The sequence below is a fragment of the Fusarium odoratissimum genome, assembly GCF_000260195.1.
Source record: "Fusarium odoratissimum NRRL 54006 unplaced genomic scaffold supercont1.53, whole genome shotgun sequence".
In the NCBI taxonomy this organism is placed as follows: Eukaryota; Fungi; Ascomycota; class Sordariomycetes; order Hypocreales; family Nectriaceae; genus Fusarium; species Fusarium odoratissimum.
In genome coordinates, this window is record NW_022158733.1 from 50,823 (window position 1) to 69,191 (window position 18,369).

General features: G+C 36.6%; 5 protein-coding genes across 5 annotated transcripts; 4 read left to right on the forward strand and 1 right to left on the reverse strand.

Moving 5' to 3' along the window:
* Positions 1–278: 278 nt before the first annotated feature.
* FOIG_15479 (uncharacterized protein) lies at positions 279–1,974 on the forward strand (the record flags this gene model as incomplete). Its single annotated transcript, XM_031216841.1, has 6 exons — positions 279–379; positions 441–1,169; positions 1,228–1,408; positions 1,490–1,533; positions 1,581–1,879; positions 1,928–1,974. 6 exons carry the CDS (start codon positions 279–281, stop codon positions 1,972–1,974), a joined length of 1,401 nt encoding a protein of 466 aa, XP_031053415.1.
* Positions 1,975–2,503: 529 nt separating this feature from the next.
* FOIG_15480 (uncharacterized protein) lies at positions 2,504–4,703 on the forward strand (the record flags this gene model as incomplete). Its single annotated transcript, XM_031216842.1, has 3 exons — positions 2,504–2,555; positions 2,890–3,072; positions 3,679–4,703. 3 exons carry the CDS (start codon positions 2,504–2,506, stop codon positions 4,701–4,703), a joined length of 1,260 nt encoding a protein of 419 aa, XP_031053416.1.
* Positions 4,704–4,847: 144 nt separating this feature from the next.
* Positions 4,848–5,906, reverse strand: FOIG_15481 (uncharacterized protein; the record flags this gene model as incomplete). Its single annotated transcript, XM_031216843.1, has 1 exon — positions 4,848–5,906. One exon carries the CDS (start codon positions 5,904–5,906, stop codon positions 4,848–4,850), a length of 1,059 nt encoding a protein of 352 aa, XP_031053417.1.
* A 663-nt stretch (positions 5,907–6,569) lies between these two features.
* Positions 6,570–8,303, forward strand: FOIG_15482 (uncharacterized protein; the record flags this gene model as incomplete). The annotated part of the gene is made up of 1 exon (XM_031216844.1): positions 6,570–8,303. The coding sequence occupies one exon, from the start codon at positions 6,570–6,572 to the stop codon at positions 8,301–8,303; it is 1,734 nt and encodes a 577-aa protein (XP_031053418.1).
* Positions 8,304–8,550: 247 nt separating this feature from the next.
* On the forward strand, positions 8,551–10,003 carry FOIG_15483 (CMGC/SRPK protein kinase; the record flags this gene model as incomplete). The annotated part of the gene is made up of 4 exons (XM_031216845.1): positions 8,551–8,768; positions 8,818–8,830; positions 8,882–9,374; positions 9,426–10,003. 4 exons carry the CDS (start codon positions 8,551–8,553, stop codon positions 10,001–10,003), a joined length of 1,302 nt encoding a protein of 433 aa, XP_031053419.1.
* Between the last annotated feature and the right edge of the window lie 8,366 nt (positions 10,004–18,369).

Here is an 18,369-nt window from a genome sequence, read left to right on the forward strand (position 1 = left end):
GAGGTGTAATGCATCTGCAAGTCTCTCGCAGGTCGGGCGCTACGGCCAACCCCTGCTCGCCATGTGCTTAAGTGGCGAATCATCCTCCGGCGGCCCCACCGAGCATCACCTCTGAGGCTAGCCCCGAGCTAGGCGTCGCGCTAACCTTGAGGGCCACTCCCGTGTTTTTTTTACAGTACTGATTCCCTAGACTAGTTCTCGGTATTTAAACGTCATCCATCCATCGGCCGACCCTTGTTCAGTTTGTAACAAGAGCATACCAACTGACGACAACTGCCATGGCTTCTCCAGATCAACTGGCTCAAGGATCATGCTTCAACTGCCGTCGTCAGAAGCAGCGATGCGATAGGCTCCTCCCGCAATGCTCCCGCTGCGCATCGTACGTCTTTCATTCCGTGGCCTCCACTGTATCTGCCAACGAGCTAGTAACACTCAGACAGAAAGCGAGTTACTTGTGATTACAAAGCAACACCTCGCTCCCAGCGAAGCATATTTTCGCCTGGGACCCAGGTAGAGCCTGTCGAGCTGGTACATCTCAGAGACTCTTGCAGTTTCGACTTGTCCCCACTGGCTGAACGCTACTTGGTATGGGCGGCTTGTGAGAGCGACACCGACGGGGGGGATGAGAGCAGTCACGGCCAGCCCACGCTATCCAGTCTTATCCAGGATATCTTCACTGCAGGGGGCGTTGACCTGCGCACCACGATTGAGACATACTTTTCCATTGCGCACAACTGGCTTCCGATACTGGATAAGGAGCAGCTCTATTTTGATACAAGTCAGCTTCTCGGACGTCCTGACTATCAGAATGATGTTCTTGCGCTGCTATTGCTTTGCATCTATATCTTCATACAGCCGCCGTGCCAGCACCCAAACCATTCCGTCAAAACTGCTTTGTACCGCACTGCTAGTCGCATGTTCTTTCTCCTTCAGCTATCTTCTCACGGATCAGATATTGGCCTACTTCAATCTGGTCTTTTGCTCGTTACATACGGACTTGGTCATGGATTGAGCAAGGATGCTTATGGAACTCTCAGTGTGTGCACGAGTCTCGCACAGCAGCTCAGTCCGGCCGAGAGTAAGCTAGATGAGTGTAGCCAAGTCAAGGGGCCAAGACCCGAGATAACGAAACTTGACCTGTGCTGGAGCGGGATCATACTGCTTGATAGGTAAGTGCCGGTATCGGCGAGTGAATCTCAGACTAATAAGTATGAATGGTCATTGCAGTACCATCACACTATCCCACTTCGAACCCCGCATACCACAGTTCGTTGGCCTCAACCGTCGATTTGTAGGTCTCGCAATTGGAGAGGCGGAGGAGGAGGACCTTTACGGCGATGACGTATCTCGCAAGTTTGTAGCACGAGCACAAGCCGCTTTACGCATAGGTAAAACCCTTAATGCCGTGGTCAGTTCAGACCCAATGCAAAGAGAAGAAGCCGAAACAGATCTTCACAAGCTAGTGAGCTCTCTTATATCCAGAACGCAGGGCAAGTCATTTCCACTTTGCGAGACTGTAGCCATGGCTCTCAGGTAAGTATCCTCATATGGATGAGCCAGTTAGACTTACATGTAAGCAGCGCGTTGGCCATTTTGTACTCTCTGCAGAATCCCCAGATATCCGCACATAGCAGTCCTGAAACACGATCTGCTGTTCAATGCGTACACAATATGATATTCGACACGTTTCACACTGAGGGCGAGATTCTCCGCAGCAGAGGCTGGAGAAATACCAGCCGGCCCTGCTTTCTTGGCATATGCTGTCTGCAGGGCGCTGCCATTCGGGTGGATAGACTATATGTAGGTGGTCTTACGAGTGAGCACTTAGAGGAACTTCGATGTACTCTTGAAGCGTTTAGCACTCGTTGGAAGCTTGGAGGTACGACTTCATGCCTTGTTGGAAAGGCTACTACTAACTATTTAATAGAGTCCTTTGCTCAGGCCCTGAACAACAGGAGAGACAGTGTAAAGTGATACTAAAATTTACTTACTTACATTAGATATATAAAAGGCCATTTATCTACATAGTATCTCGCTCACAGCAAAGGTACTGCCTGATAATCGGAATTATTATATAATTTGTGCAGGCTCGGCCTTGTTATGTCATGCTCCTAAAGCCTGGTCCATACCCCACTTCAAACAGCTTTGTTAATCGCACAGAGCTTAGATCGAAAGCTAATAACGCCCGCATCTTTTATCCACAGCGGAGTAGAAATTTAAGCTTTTAGTAATTCTCTTGGCGTTAAATGCGCTGGCGCAGGTTACGAGTTACGTTATGACATGTGGTTTCTTGCTACAAAAGCTCCTGTGGATATAGCCACATCACGTAGCTACTTTATTCAATACAACCTGTAGGAAAGCCCAGACGCTTAAACTTCCCATGCGTCTTTCTGTCTACAAAATGTTCCTTCTCCCTTCTTGAATATTTTATCACTTCGCTTATCATCCGTTTAGTTCACTGATATCGATTTTGTCGAAGCCAATATCCTCAATATTCTTCACAATGGTGTCCACTGGAGGCTGCCAGTGCGGTGCTATCCGCTACTCTGCTAATGGTGAGAGAAACTCTACATGAACTTCTTCGCCATGGTAATATAGTCCTCCGCAACGTTTTATAAAGTTTATATGCTGATTCTTGGCCCCTGTGTAGTTGAAACCGGTACCAAAGCCATCTGTCGCTATAACCTTTGCCAGAGGATAGTAACTCTCGCCAACCTCAACTACAACAGGAAAATATTTAGAACACCTACTGGTAATCGAGGTTCCAGCGCACCACTAGTGCCTTCAGCTTAAACCTGATTATCCCCCGCAATGCCCTCAAGGTGGCCAAAGGTAAGAATGACCGTGCATGATTCAGATTGGTACTTGTTGAACTGACGCTAATCGCAGTCGACCCGCGAACTTGCCCTCGCCTAGGAGACTCTGGCAAGCTTTACCATCATAACTTCTGTGGTAACTGCGGCGCCGAGGTCTTTGGCGTTCCAGAGGCTGCTCCGGAGGTTCTCTCGATCAAAGTCGGAAGCTTGGACTCGCGGTATAAGAATATTGGCCCGATGGACGCTGAGCCCTTTTGTTAGTAATCGTGTCAGCTACATTCAGCCGCTCGAGGGTCTCCAGCAGTATGATGGCATGCAGCCGCTGTAAACAGGACGAAGGAAAAGTATGATATTGGGGATCGGGTGTACTGGGAACGACACAGTAGTTAGCGGGGTGTTGCTAGCGACGCAATGCTTAGTAGTTAGTCTTACATTAATGGCACCTACCAGGGCACAGTGCGTCATGGTACTTGTGCAAAGACCTCCTGGGAAATTTCCATGTTTGTTAAGCTTTGTACCAGTAGAGTAAGTCTCCGCGATGTGGATTTGGGTTGATGTGCAGGTGGCCAATCAGAGTGAGGCTCAAAAAGTTCGCATGTCATGGCTCTGCAGGTTGGGTTTTAAGTCACCGCCTTCTCCGCAAGTGCGGCCACATTCAAAAAGCAAGGGACGGTACCGTTTCAACACGGCAGAGTCTTGGATTGACTTCACGCCCCCGTACACAGCAGTCTCTGGCGGAAGAGAAGTCATGGAGCCCCCCAGAGCAAAGGGTCCGGCCCGAGACATACGGAAAACATGTGACCATTGCAGTATGCACATCAATACTCCGTGGCTCATGACTCATCACTAATCACCGATACAGGGAAGCGTAAGATCAAGTGTTCGAATGAGAATCCATGTGCACGTTGCCATCGATTCGGCCTGCCATGTCGATACTCTCCAACTCGGCCTATTGGACGGCCATCAAAACGACGGGGCACCTCGCCAAACCAGTGCAGCTCTGCTGCCGCCTGTCCGAATGAAGGTCCTCTGTTTGAAAGTCTTGATATACCGGAGGATTTCGACAGCGCCATGACGCTTGATACTCTAGGTGCCCCGATGACTTTCCCGACCCCACCAGATGAGTTTTCCTGGTCTGAATGGTCGGCATTGGACGCTATGATGAGTGCTGCATATCCTCCCAATGCCACATCGCAAAACCAACACGTTCAGGCTCATGGTGAGAAGTCCCAAGTCGTTGATGGCGTCAACAACCCTGACTCAAATACACAATGTCAATGCGGAGATATGGTCAGGGAACACATGAACAACAGGACCAGCACACATGACCTGCCGAGGATTGTTGCAAGGCAGCGCAAGTCAGCGGAGCTGGCGCAGAAAATCCTGGATTGTAACAACTGCGGCGGTATCAACAACGCACCTAGTCAAATCGCCGGGAACGTGCTGCTCTTTGGAGCGGTTATGACGGAGGCGACCTCGTCGTGCCAATCATTCATTAGAGACCTGGAACAACGCGCTTTCGTACCAGATGACGAGCAGTCCAACACACAGATATGCCTCGCACTCATGGACCCTAACGACCATCACATTGAGTACAAGCTAGACCGACAATATGTCTGGCCCCTAGCCAAGGTCCTGCTTGGTATCGAAACCGACAAGCTCAGCCGGATATGCATTGCGTTCATCACTCGGCAATGGCGAGTTCATGAAAGGGGACACGAAGGATGTCAAGCTGGGGCGACATGCAGGAAGCTCAAGACTACGCAAACCAGTTGTCCGGCAGACTTCTGTCCGAGGAGCATTGAGCCCGCGTCATTCTTTAGCTGCTTCCGTACAGCCAGGCATCTCCAGTCTCTCATTTCAACCCTTCAGAAAGATTTGGAATGATGATATCGCAAGGCGAGGGATCATGGGAGACAAGAGTACTGGATGTTAACACACGAATGGTGGCCAGATCGTCCAGGCATCAGTCACCTGTTTCTTATCCATTGTTAGTTAGAATGGTCTTTAGCTGAGCACTGCCAACAGAATCTATGCCTCTTCTGTCAGAGATCTCATCAGACCCTTTGTTTCCTCCCGGATCTGCTTTACAATGTTGGCAGCCTTTTCCTTTTTCTTGAGCATCCCAACCCCTGTTCCTGCCCATATCGTATATGAATCCCTCACCATAGATCCCTCACCTCCGTTTTGAGTGCTAAGCGCCAACCGAGCTTCCTGGATGCTCATGCCCTCTTCCTCCACGTTATCATACATGGCATTCCGTAAGCATCTGCCATCATACATATCCGGCCAGAAATTCTGTCCCCAGATATCGTCAAAAACTCGTGATCGGACAGTAGTCTCACCTCCGTCAAGGGCAGCAAGACATTCATCCGCCACTTGATCATCCACCTTGATCTCATGACTCGCCAAGAAGCGCGTGCCCATGACAACACCTGAAGCGCCTAAGGCGATGGCTGCCGCCACGCTCCGCTCATCCATGATACCGCCGGCAGCGATTACGGGAATATTAGATAGTCCTTTCTCATGCAGTGCATCCAAGGCTTCAGGTATCAGGGTGATTATGCTTGCTCCGTGTTTATGACCGTGACCACCGGCATCACTGCCCTGTAGTACGAGAGCGTCCGGTGCAGAACAACTCGCTGCCTGGAGAGCTGCCTTGACGCTTCCGACTTGGATCCATACTTTGGTCTCAGGCGACGCGGCGCGGATGTTCTCAGCCCATGACTTGAACTCGATGTCTGTCCCGAAGGATAGCCAGACCATTGCTGGCTTGTACTTGGCAAACGTCTGTGTCCAAGGACTGGCGGGTCCACCAAAAGCGATGATACCAACACCGATCGGAAGCACCTTGGATGTCTCGTCGAATATTGAAGTCCCATGCAGCTTCTGTTTCGCCTGTTCTAGCTCCCTCTGCAGGATTCCGGGGCTGCCTGTGAAGCCGATCTGGCCAAGGCCTCCAGCCTTGGACACGGCCACGGCCAATTCGTTTGTTGCGAAGCCGCTCATGGGTGCGCTTGAGATGAGTGGATGCTCAGCCCATGGGAGAGATTCCAGCAACCTGGTGCGACGTTCCTTGGAGGAGCTCATGTTATGAAAGTGACGTAATGTTGTTTGGGTATTCTGAATAGGGACGTCTGTTTTAAATATCTCTCTTAGGCTAGTGCATCTGGTGTGGCGAATGAACAAAAACATGACAATTTTAATCAGCGAGAGTTCGGGCGTATTATCAATTCGACCGATGTGGTTCAAGCCTCTGTGATTGGTAATGATATAAAACTGGCACTTTTGGAGTGCGGAGAGATGGCGGAGACTTTCTCCAGTCGTTCCCATGTTCAAAGCGGCAGCATCCATGAGAGGTGGGCCTTGGTACCAAGCCATATCTGGCCTACTGTGCGAGAAATCCGTGTCCCTTGCCTAACTTGGGTGAGATCCGCTGCGCTGAAGAGCATTACTTCGAGCAAGCTTGTCATGGCCCACGAGCAAAAGCTAGACATGCTTCTGATTTCTGACGAGTCTACAGCGGCGAATTTTCTTATGTAATGTTCCCGGCCGAACTGGCACGATTCGGAAGTATCCGGGCTAGATATCATTATGGAATCCTGAACAGTCGGTTTAAAAGAGCGCATCTAAAGGTTATACAACGATGACTTGCTAACCCCCAATCCATGTCAAGTGTCAATCATTGGAGACAAGCGCCTCTGCCAAAGTAAGCTTACCTTTCCTGGCGTTGACAAGAGCTAACCATGTCAGATGCCTTTCGAATTTGAGGTTCCCGAGAAACAGTCGGTCAGTGAGCCGTACTTTGACACTGGTGACTACCATATGCCCATCACGGCCAAGAGCACGGAAGCTCAGGGATGGTTCAACCGCGGCCTAGTCTGGACTTACTCATTCAATCACGAAGAAGCCTGCCGATGCTTCATGCAATGCATCGCCCACGATGCCGATTGCACCATGGCCTACTGGGGATTCGCTTACGCTGCAGGAGCCAACTATAACAAGACCTGGGCAATGTTTGACCGCGATGATCTTGCAAAAGCTTTTCCAAAGTGTCACAAGGTTGCTCAAATTGCTTTAAGCAAGACGGGTCATGTTTTGCCGCTGGAGAAGGCCCTGGTTGAAGCTTTGCAGAAACGGTATCCTTCTAGTGACATTCCCGACGATTTCGACTCGGTCAACAAGGTGTACGCTGATGCCATGCGAGGTGTGCACGAAAAGTACAAAGATCATCTTGATGTAGTGGCTTTATTTGCCGACGCTCTTATGAACTGGAAGCCACGAGAGATGTTTGATGTTAAGACTGGCAAGCCTATTGCCTCGTCGCCGGTTTTTGAGGTGCGTGCCATTTTGGAGAGGGGCATGGCTATGCCAGGTGGACTACGACATATCGGCATTCCTCACCTTTATATCCACCTCATGGAGAGGTCGGATGAACCCGAGGCTGCCTTGCCAGCTTGCGACATCATCCGCGACCTGGTCCCTGATGCTGGTCACATGTCTCATATGCCAACGCATATTGATGTCCTTGTCGGTGAATATAGGCGCTCTATGACATACAACCACAAGGCCACTCTGGCCGACGACCGTTACTTCGCTAAGTATGGAGGTGTCAACTTCTACAGCTTCTATCGACTCCACGACTATCACTCTCTCATCTATGCTTGCATGTTAGCAGGGCAAAAGGAGAAGGCTTTGGAGGCATGCGACCGAATGGAAGCAACAATCACCGAGGAGATGGTCACTGTGAAATCGCCTCCAATGGCTGATTGGCTCGAGTTCTTCCTCGCTGTTCGCGTCCATGTTTATATCAGATTTGGCATGTGGGAAGAGATCCTCGGGCTGGATATTCCAGAGGATAAGGAACTCTATTGCGTCACTACAGTCATGGCGTATTACGGAAAGGGTATCGCTTTTGCCTCGCTGAATAAACTCGAGAAAGCTGACGCTCAGCGTCGTCTTTTCCGTGAAGCCGCTAAGCGCGTCCCAGTCTCGCGTCTCGACTACCCTAATCGTATAGTTGATGTATTAAGGGTAGCCACTGCTATGTTGGACGGAGAGATTGAGTACCGACGTCAGAACTATGACGTGGCTTTCGAGGCACTGAGACAGGCTATCAAGGCCGAAGACGCGCTGATGTATACGGAGCCTTGGGGGTGGATGCTCCCTGCCAGGCACCCATATGGAGCGCTGTCTCTCGAGCAAGGCATGGTTGAACAGGCGGCGAATGCTTACGCTGAGGACCTTGGTCTACGTGAAGGCCTGACTCGCGGGCACCAGCACCCGAGAAACGTCTGGGCTTTGCATGGCTATCACGAGTGCCTTATGCGTCTTGGGAGAGATTCAGAGGCTGTTATTATCAAAAGCTTGCTTAAATTGGCCCAGGCCGAGGCAGAAGTTCCTGTTGGTTCATCTTGCTTTTGCAGACTTGGTAACCCAAGTGGTTGCAAGGAGGATTCGAACGATTGTAAAAGGATCAACACTTAGTTTGCACAGCATTAAGAGACTTCACAGTAAATAGAAACACCAAGTATGCCAGAACTATTATTTTGAAAGCCACAATAGTTTCATATAGTTTTAACCAAAGTGTTATTCTTGGTGAAATTTTCGAGGCATTAGGATTAGGCAGCAACAATACCCCGCTTCAATACTTCCCGACCAAAATGCCATTTGTGATCCTTCAATCTTAGCAAGAACTCTTACGCACGTCATCTATATCCTGTATCGCCGCCATATGTCCTCTCGCCCTCCTACTCCGCCTAGCAAGGCCCCTTGGGAAGACGAGGACTTCCGATTCACGAGGAACGGCACCGCTTGTGAATGGGGTGAAGCATATCATCCAGGCGGCTATCACCCCGTTCACCTCGGTGATGTGATACAAGAACGCTACCGTATCATGCGCAAGGTAGGATGGGGTCAATACTCCACGGTCTGGCTTGCAGTTGACACGAAGTACGTCGATGTTCTAAGAACCTTATAGCTTACTGACACCGTTGATTAGGTTGACCCGCTATGTATCTCTGAAGATCACTCTTGCAACACAGCCTCAGACTACGAGCAGATAGGTGTCTCTTTACAAATCTCACCTCCGAAATAGCTGCCCAGGCCTTGTGACTCTCTATGACATAATCAAGATCACTGGTCCAAATGGAGCGCACGACGGCCTCGTCTTTGAGACCATGGGTCCAGATTTGACAACCCTTCTGAGATTCAGACCGGAATTCCAGATTGGCAAGCCATGGGAGAGAAGATTCACCAAGTACTTTGCCAGGAGGGCGCTCCTCAATACGATACAGGCACTTCACGGTCTCCATGAACGTGGTATTGTCCATTGCGACCTGCATTCTGGTAACATCCTCGCTTGCATAGAGCCAATCGAAGCCACCCAAGACACCGAGCAAAGATTGAAGCAACCTGAAAGTGACGCGCGGCCGCTTAAAAGGAAAGATGGGAAGAAGGACCTTTGGGCCCCGTCATATCTTCTTGAGCCTCGGTCTTTGAGTGACTACTTCTCATATGGCCTCGATCCACTTGTAAAACTTGCTGACTTGGGCGGTGGTATGTTCTTTATCATCTAACGGCATAAATAAGGTTTAGTAACTTTTACAGCATTTACGCAAGAAAATCCTCTACAGGCGACTGAAGTCGTCACTCCAGTCGCGCTCCGAGCCCCAGAGATTATTCTCGGCGGTCTTCTCGGCAAGGGCATCGACATATGGGCCTTTGGCTGCCTGATATTCGAGATGATATTTGGCCGACCTCTGTTCGTAGCGATCCAGTCTCTGGAGGGACAAGACTACGATGAGACTTCCAACGACGAACATCTCATTCAGCTCTGGGAGGTCATTGGGCCACTGCCAAAGCCTTTGCTCGAGAAATGGCGCCGAGCAGATCAGTATTTCGATTCCAGTGGAAATAGAATGGAGATCAAATCTCAAGAGGATGGCCACATAAGTGGTGGTGACGACAAGGACTTGGGTGATGGGATGGACGAAGAAAATGATGGTCCTCCGCTCGCAGATCTTGGTCAGTTTCTTTCTCTCGAGGACCTGATTATGGCAGAGAGGCCAGGTGATATCGACGAGGCAGAGTCCCAGGAGCTATTGGGGCTGTTGCGGTGGATATTCCAGTATGATCCGGCTCATCGGCCTTCAACCACTGATCTCATTAATCACCCTTGGCTTTAATCAGCTCCATGAAGGTCCATATATAGATCATATTACAGTCGAAACCAATTTTAAATTATCCTTACTAGTGAAAGCCTATTGTCTCTACCTGTTGGCTCGAGCCGTGGGGGGGGGGGGGGGCAACTAAGCAAGCTTAGTTAGGCATAAAAAGGCAGGACAGTCATAAAACGGTAGGATAACCCTGCGCCGCCAGCTATCGCGAATTTCCTTGATTTTATATATAAAATTAACCTAAATCTAGATACCAGTTAGCTAAAAAAGGAATATTCTTATCTAAGTGTATTATACCTTTAGATATAAATATTAAAGCAGCTTAGGTAGTAGTTTCTTTATGCTAATAACTCTAAAAAGGCCTCTTTTATAATACTACTAATATAATAAGGAAGCCTCTTTTAATATATAATACTAAGTAGTAGTATAAGGGCTCTTATAAGTTATTTATTATATATATTATTAAGAAGCTTAAAGAAGCTAAAATAATAGATTTTAGCCTAGTTCCTAAGCTAAATAAAGGCTAATTATAACTCCTTTTAGATACTAAAGAAGAAGCTATTATATACTTTATTATTTAGATATAAAAATCTGGTCTTCTGGCCTTTAAATATAAGATTAAAGATATAATAAATATAATAAGAAGCCGCTATAATACTATTATATAGCTAGTCTTAAGGATATAATATAGGTATTTTTATAATAATTATCCTAAGCTTAATATATTAATTTTAAAGTTAAAAGAAGCTACTTATTATAAGTATAAAGAAGCTAATATAAAGGAGATAAAGTAGTAGTTTAAATAACTTTTTAAAGTTATTACTAGATATAGGATTAGTGCCTTAAAGTATTAGAATACTAATTAAGCTAGAATTAGAGTTAAAATATTATAAAAGTATATATAATATCTTATTATATATACTAAGAAGAAGACTTTAATAGAGGTATTTTTATTAAAAGATAAGAAGACTTATATAATAATTAGTATAAGTAATACTATAGGAGTAATTACTCCTTCTTAGCTTATCTTTAAAGCTTTTCTAATAATAAAGTAGTTAGATATTAATAGTAATCCTAATATGCAATTTATATAGTTAGAAACTGCTTTTTTTAATACTAAGATAATACTTAAGTAGGCAAAGCACTTTAACTAGTAGTCTTAGGAGAAATCTGCTATTATATAATATTATTAGCTAGATTTTAAGTAGTAATTTAGGTATAATAAGTACCTAAAAAGCAAATTTAACCTTATTATTTTATATAATATGCCTCTAGGCATAGAAGGAAAGGAAAAAGAAGAGCTTATATAGTAGTTACTTATAATTAATAGCTTTTCTAGTTATAGCTCTTTTGCCTTTAGAGAATATTATATAAAATTTAATATTCTTATTACTTTCCTTCTTTCTTATTTAATATATATGCTTTAATTAATAAACCTAGGTGTTTTTTAATAGTTAAAGAATATATACTAAAAAAGGCTATAAGAAGCTTTATAAAAGGGAAATTTAATATTTAACTGCTATAACTTTATAGGCTCCTTTAAGGTATATATTAGTAACTTATATCTTCTCTAAAAGAGGGGTCTTTTTATATACTAATTCTTATAATATTAGAAGATCTTTAAAAAAGGCTTTATAGCTGCCTATATTATTAGCAGCTTTAAAAAGTCAGGTATTTTCCTATTAACTAAGGCATTAGTAGTTAATTATCTGCTAAAGAAGAAGTTAAAGACTTATTAGGCTATTAATTTAGTATTATTTTTACTCTTATTAGCAGAAAATCACTTCCCTATGGCCTCTAATATAGTAAGAGATATTAATAATTATTATTATAATATTTTAAGCTCCTTAATATACTAGGGACTTAAAGCTATATAAAAGATTATTAATAAAGCTATTATACTTAAAGATATTATAAAAAAATATATTATAGATTATTAATAGTATATTAAAAAGAAATATTATTAGAGAAAGTATAAAAAGTAAGAAAGACTAATAGGAGATTATTTTTATAATATAAGCTTAAAAGAGCTTTATAAATAATAGGCTAAATTTATTAAAGTAGGTATAAAGGCTAAGTAAAAATTATAACTTTAAAATATATAATCTTTTATAATATAATAGATAAAAGAAATAAAAGCTAAGTAATAGTAAAAGAAAGAGGTTATTATTAATAGTATTAAAAAGAAGATATACTTTAAATAGTAGCTTAAATATACTAAAAGAGATATAAAATATACTTCTTTTAATATATTATAAGCTAAGATATCCTTATAGCTAAAGAAGAAGGAAAATTACTTTATAATTAATACCTAGCTTACCTTAAAAGCTTATAAGGCTATTTATAATACTAGCTTTATAATAAAGCCCTTTTTAGTAGTAGATTTATTTAGCCTTCTTAATAGTTATTATAATCCTAGTAGTTATATTATATATACCCTATAATTTTCTCTACTTAACCTACTAACTAAGGAAGGACTAATATTTATAGGACTAATAGCATTCTAAGACTATATTATTCTAGGACTAATGGCAACCTTATATTATATTATTCTAATAGAACTACCTTTAGTATATAGAATATATTTATTAGCACTTTTATAAGTTTTAGCTTACTAGCTATTAATAAAACTTCTTTATATTAATTAAGCCTAATATATATTAAATCTACTATTAAGAGATATAATACTTTAATAAGCTTAGTATTATGCCTTATATAATCTGCTAATAATAAACCTAGTATAGCTTAGTTTATTTATAATTAGAAACTAATTATTATATATTAATAGCTTTTATTTAAATTATATTATATAATGCTAAGTAATATAAATATAATAACTGCTTATATTAACCCTATCTAGTAATATATTATATCCTATGCTGCTCTAGTACCTACTAATAATAATTAGGATATAAATAATAACTCTAAAAGTAGTATTAACTTTAATATTACCTAGCTTTATTAGTAGATAATTAATATAATAACTAAAATAAATAACCTTAGGCAGGCCTTAGTTAAAGCCGCTATACTTTAGGCCTAATAGGCTACTAACTACTAAAATATAATTTAGGAAATATATTAACTTACTGCTATTATAGTAAATAGGAAAGAATTAGGAGAAATCCTTAAACCTAATATACCTAAACTATTTAATAAAAACCCTACTAAATTAGCTACCTTCCTTACTTAATACTAAGCCTATATAAGTTACTTCTTAAACTAGTTTACTAATAATAGTAATAGGGTTATATATATATTAGGATATCTTAAAGGTAATACTACCTAATAGTTTTAACTTATATTAAAAGTAATTACTATTATGCCAAAAGATAAACTACTACCTAGAACTTTTTAGATTTATAATAACTATATTAAATTTAAGAAGGCTATATAATAAGTATTTAGGTTAGTTAATAAGAAAAGCTAAGTAAAAAGAAAGATTAAAGTACTTTAATAAACTAAATCTATATTAAAGTATAAAACTAAGTTTCTCTAATTAGCCACTAAGTTAAAATAGGATTAGGAACCCCTTATATTACTTTTTTTTAATAAACTTAAAGAAATAGTTTAGGCAGAACTCTATAAGGAAGCTAGACTAAAGATATTAGTTAACTATATTAGTAAAGCTATTAAAATTAATAATATATAATTTTAGTAGAGAATCTATTATAACTAAAATAATTAGAGATAATAAGGAAATAAGCTATACTATAATACTAACTAGGGAAAGAAATAAAATAATAATACTTCTTATAGTACTAACTCTAGACTAATAACTATTAGAATAACTAAGAAAGATAAATCTAAAATTATTTACTAGAACTATAGCAAAAAGAGGCATTATAACCTAAAATATAAGAACCCTATTAAAACTAACTAGAAGTATAAACCTATTCCTAAATATAAGAAAATTAATATAATTAAAAGAGATAATAAACCCTAAATAGCAATTAAAACTATTAATATAACTAGAATAAGATATAACCTATTTAATATAAGACTTACTATTAATATATATAACCTATTTCTTAGTAAGAAAGAAACCCTTAAGAAATATTACTAAAACCTAGACCTAGAATAATAACCTACCTTAAGATACTTAGCCCTTATAGTAATAGTTTATAAGTAAAGCAAAAGTAAGAAATAAGTAAAGAAAAAAGTATATAATATAAAAAGATAAGAAGACCCTAAGTTTAAAAGAAAAAAAAGCAAATAATAAAAATAATAAAGACTAAAAGTAAAACAAGATATAAAAATTAAACTTAAATAGGTATTAATACCTAAATTAGGAATATAATACTTTACCAGAGGGAAATCTATATTTATAATTAAAAAGGGAAAAAAAGTTAACCTTAACTTAGATAATAAACTAAGTACTAGGGAGATTAACTAGGAAATTAATAATATTCCTATTAAAACCACCTTATAATACTTAGACTAATATATTAATAACTTAAACTATTTAAACTCTTACTAAATCTAGAGAGAAGTTAATACTAGATATATTAGATATAAGGAAAATCAAATAATCTAGAATATAGAAATAATACCTTAATATAATAAATATAGAATTTATTTTTAAAGTAATAAGTACTAAAAGTATATAGAACTTATAAGAGAATATATAATTATAAAATAAGATAATAATATCTATATCTAAGTATATATAAAAAAAATACTAAAAGATCCTATAACTCTAGAAGAATATATTTAGATTAAAAAGGATCTAAGAAGATACCTAAATTATTTAAACTATAAGTAGATATTATAAATATTATATATATAATACTACTGCCTATAATACTAGTAAGATAAAGTAGTAAATAATTACTTCCTAGTATAAATTAATAAATATTAAAAATAAAAACCTTATATAATTATTAATACTATTAGATACTAAGTTATAAAGAGATATAGGGGATCTTAAGTAGTAAAACTAAAAGCTTATATTAAAATATAAGAATAAGCTTTAGTATATATTTAAAACTCCTAATATATTATATAGTAGAAATAAAAGATATAATAAGAAGTTAAGATTACTAAAAATAAAATACTTAACTAAGAACTTAATTAAATTAATTAAAATATTATATAATAGGAAAAAGAAGTATCTTAAGATAAATAAGATACTATTTAATAATTATATAAGTAATAACTATAAGAATACTTAAAAGAATTAAAATAAGAAAAGGAAGACCTCTTATTAAAAAAGAAAAAGTAAATATTATCCTAGATTATAAAGTAGGAAAAATAAAAGCTATATATTAATAATAACTTATTACCTAATATAAATATCCTAATAATATTAACTGCATTAGAAGTAAATATAAGAAAAAGGAAAACCCCTTATTAAAAAAGAAAAAGTAGATATTATCTTAGATTATAAAGTAGGAAAAATAAAAGCTATATATTAATAATAACTTACTACCTAATATAAATATCCTAATAATATTAATTGTATTAGAAGTAAATATAGCCTAGACTACTTATAGGGAAAAGGCATATACTATTTATAATAAAGTAGTAAATAGGTAAAAGAGTAGAGGAAAATAAACTCCTAGAAAAAGCTCTAAGAATAATTATAAAAGGAAGTTAATAAACCTGCCTAGAATTAAAAGTTAGAATTAAAGATAAGTAGCTAAATATACTTATAGATAGCAGAGCTAATATAAATTTTATTTTCTTTAAAATAGTTAATAAACTAAGACTATTATAGAGAAATAAAAAGGAACCCTATACTATAAAGAATAAAGAAGAAGGCATCTATAGTTATAATAATAAAAGAATTACCTAAGAGATTAATTACCTTAAGGTATTTATTAATAGAAAAAACTAAGATATTAACTTTAATATTATCCTAATATAAAAATATAATTTAATACTTAGATTTCTATAGTTATAATACTATAATATATAAATTAACTAGAGAACTAGCTAGGTAAACTGCAAAGATTACCCTTTAAATAATAAAAATAATTTAGATAATAATAATATAAGATCTTAAACTTTAACTAATAAAAGCAGTAAAGATAAATATAATAGAGTATTACCTATTCTAAAAGGAATATAATATAAATACTATAAAGGCAGAATAAAATATATTAGATAAATAATAATAACTCTTAAAGGATAATTTAAATAATTAGATTAAGATATTAAATAGATAAAATAGATTACTATAAAGGAATCTAATAAATAACTTAAGAATATATTACTAAAGTATTATATTTATAAAAAACTATTTTAAGAAGAGCTAAATACTAAGCTACCTTAATATATAGATTATAATATTAAAATTATACTAAAAGATAAAAAGAATCTAAAATTCTTCCCTATTTATAACCTATCTTAAGATAAGCTTAATATACTTAGAGAATAATTAAATAATATACTATAGAAAGAATATATTAAACTATTAAAATCCTTAGTAGGATACCTAGTTATATTTATATTAAAACCTAACTTAAATAAGCTAAGGCTTATAATAGATTACTAATAACTTAATAAGATTATAGAGAAAGATAAAATACTGCTATTACTTATTATTAAACTTAAGAACTGCTTATTTAGTAAGAAATAATTTATAGCCCTTGATTTTAAATTTGCTTATAATCTTATTTATATTAAAGAAGGTAATAAATAGAAAATAGCCTTTTGAATAAAATATAAATTATTTAAATACTTAGTTATGCCTTTTAGATTAACTAATATACTTATAGTATTTTAATATATAATTATAAATATACTTTAAGAGTACCTTAATATTTTTATAGTTTACTACCTGGATAATATCCTTATCTTCTCTGATATAAAAGAAGAATATATAGAATATATTTATAAGGTTCTTAAAGCACTATAAGACGCTAATATGCTTATTGAACCTATAAAAAGTTACTTTTATTAGTCTTAAGTAATATACTTAGGATATAAAATCTTATATAATAAAATCAGAATAAATAAATAAAAGATTATAGTAGTTACTAAATAGAAACTACCTATATTAATAAAAGAAACCTAATCCTTCTTAGGATTTACTAATTATTACTAATAATTTATTAAAGATTTTAGTAAAATTATTATTTCTCTTATTAAGATTACTAAAAAAAATAAATAATTCTAATAGAATAATAAGGCATAATAAGCTTTTAAATAGCTTAAATTAGCTATTATAGATAAACCTATTCTAGTTATATTTAACCCTAATTAGCAAGTTAAACTTAAAACTAATGCTTTTAACTTTGCCTTAGGAGGATAAATAAGATAATAGGATAATAATAATATATTATACCTTATTGCTTTCTACTCTTATAAGATATATAGAGTAGAACTTAATTATCTTATTTATAATAAAGAATTCCTAGCTATTATTAACTGCTTTAAGGAATTTAGATATTATCTTAGAGGAAGTAAGTACCTAGTAAAAGTATTTACTAATTATAAGAATATAGCTTACTTTATAATAATATAAGAACTAAACTAATAATAACTATATTATACTAAATACCTATATAAGTTTAATTTTATAATTATATATTACAAAGGAATAAATAATAGATACATAGATGCTATTAGTTAATAAATTAACTTTAATATAAGAACTATTAAAACTAAGGAATAACTCCTAGAAATAAATACTAAGGGAGAATATTAATTTATATAACTTATTAAAATAATTACTAAAATAATAAAAAGAATAGAATCTTTATTAAAAGAAGAATATAACTTCCTTTGTAAATTTTATTTATATCCTTTATATAGATATTAAGGTATTAAGAAAATACTAAAATAACTATAAGACTAAGGATATAAGTTTAGAAAAAAGGATATAGAAGATATTATTAAATAATATAACCTATGCCTAAGAATAAAGGCTTAGAGATATAAACCTTATAGATAATTATAATTACTATTAGTAATATAATAACCTTAGGACTTAATTATAATAGACTTTATTACGAAGTTACCCTTATTAGAAGAACCCTTAACTGGAATCTTTTATAATAGTATTATAGTTATAGTTAACTAACTTATAAAATTTTCTTACTATTTATCCTATAAAGAAGTAATAGATATAAAAGAACTTTCTTATATTTTTTACTAATATATTATTAGTATATATAGGTTACCTATAGAAATCCTTTTTAATAGAGGACTTATATTTATAATAATATTTTAGTAATTACTTATAGCATAATTTAAACTAAATTATTAACTTATAATAGCATTTTAACCACAGGTTAATAAATAAACTAAATAAATAAACTAAGTACTTAAGTAGTACTTATAGTATTATATTAACTATAAATAAAATAATTAGGTTAAGAAACTTCTAATAGCCTAACTTGCCTATAATACTATATATAATAAAAGTATAA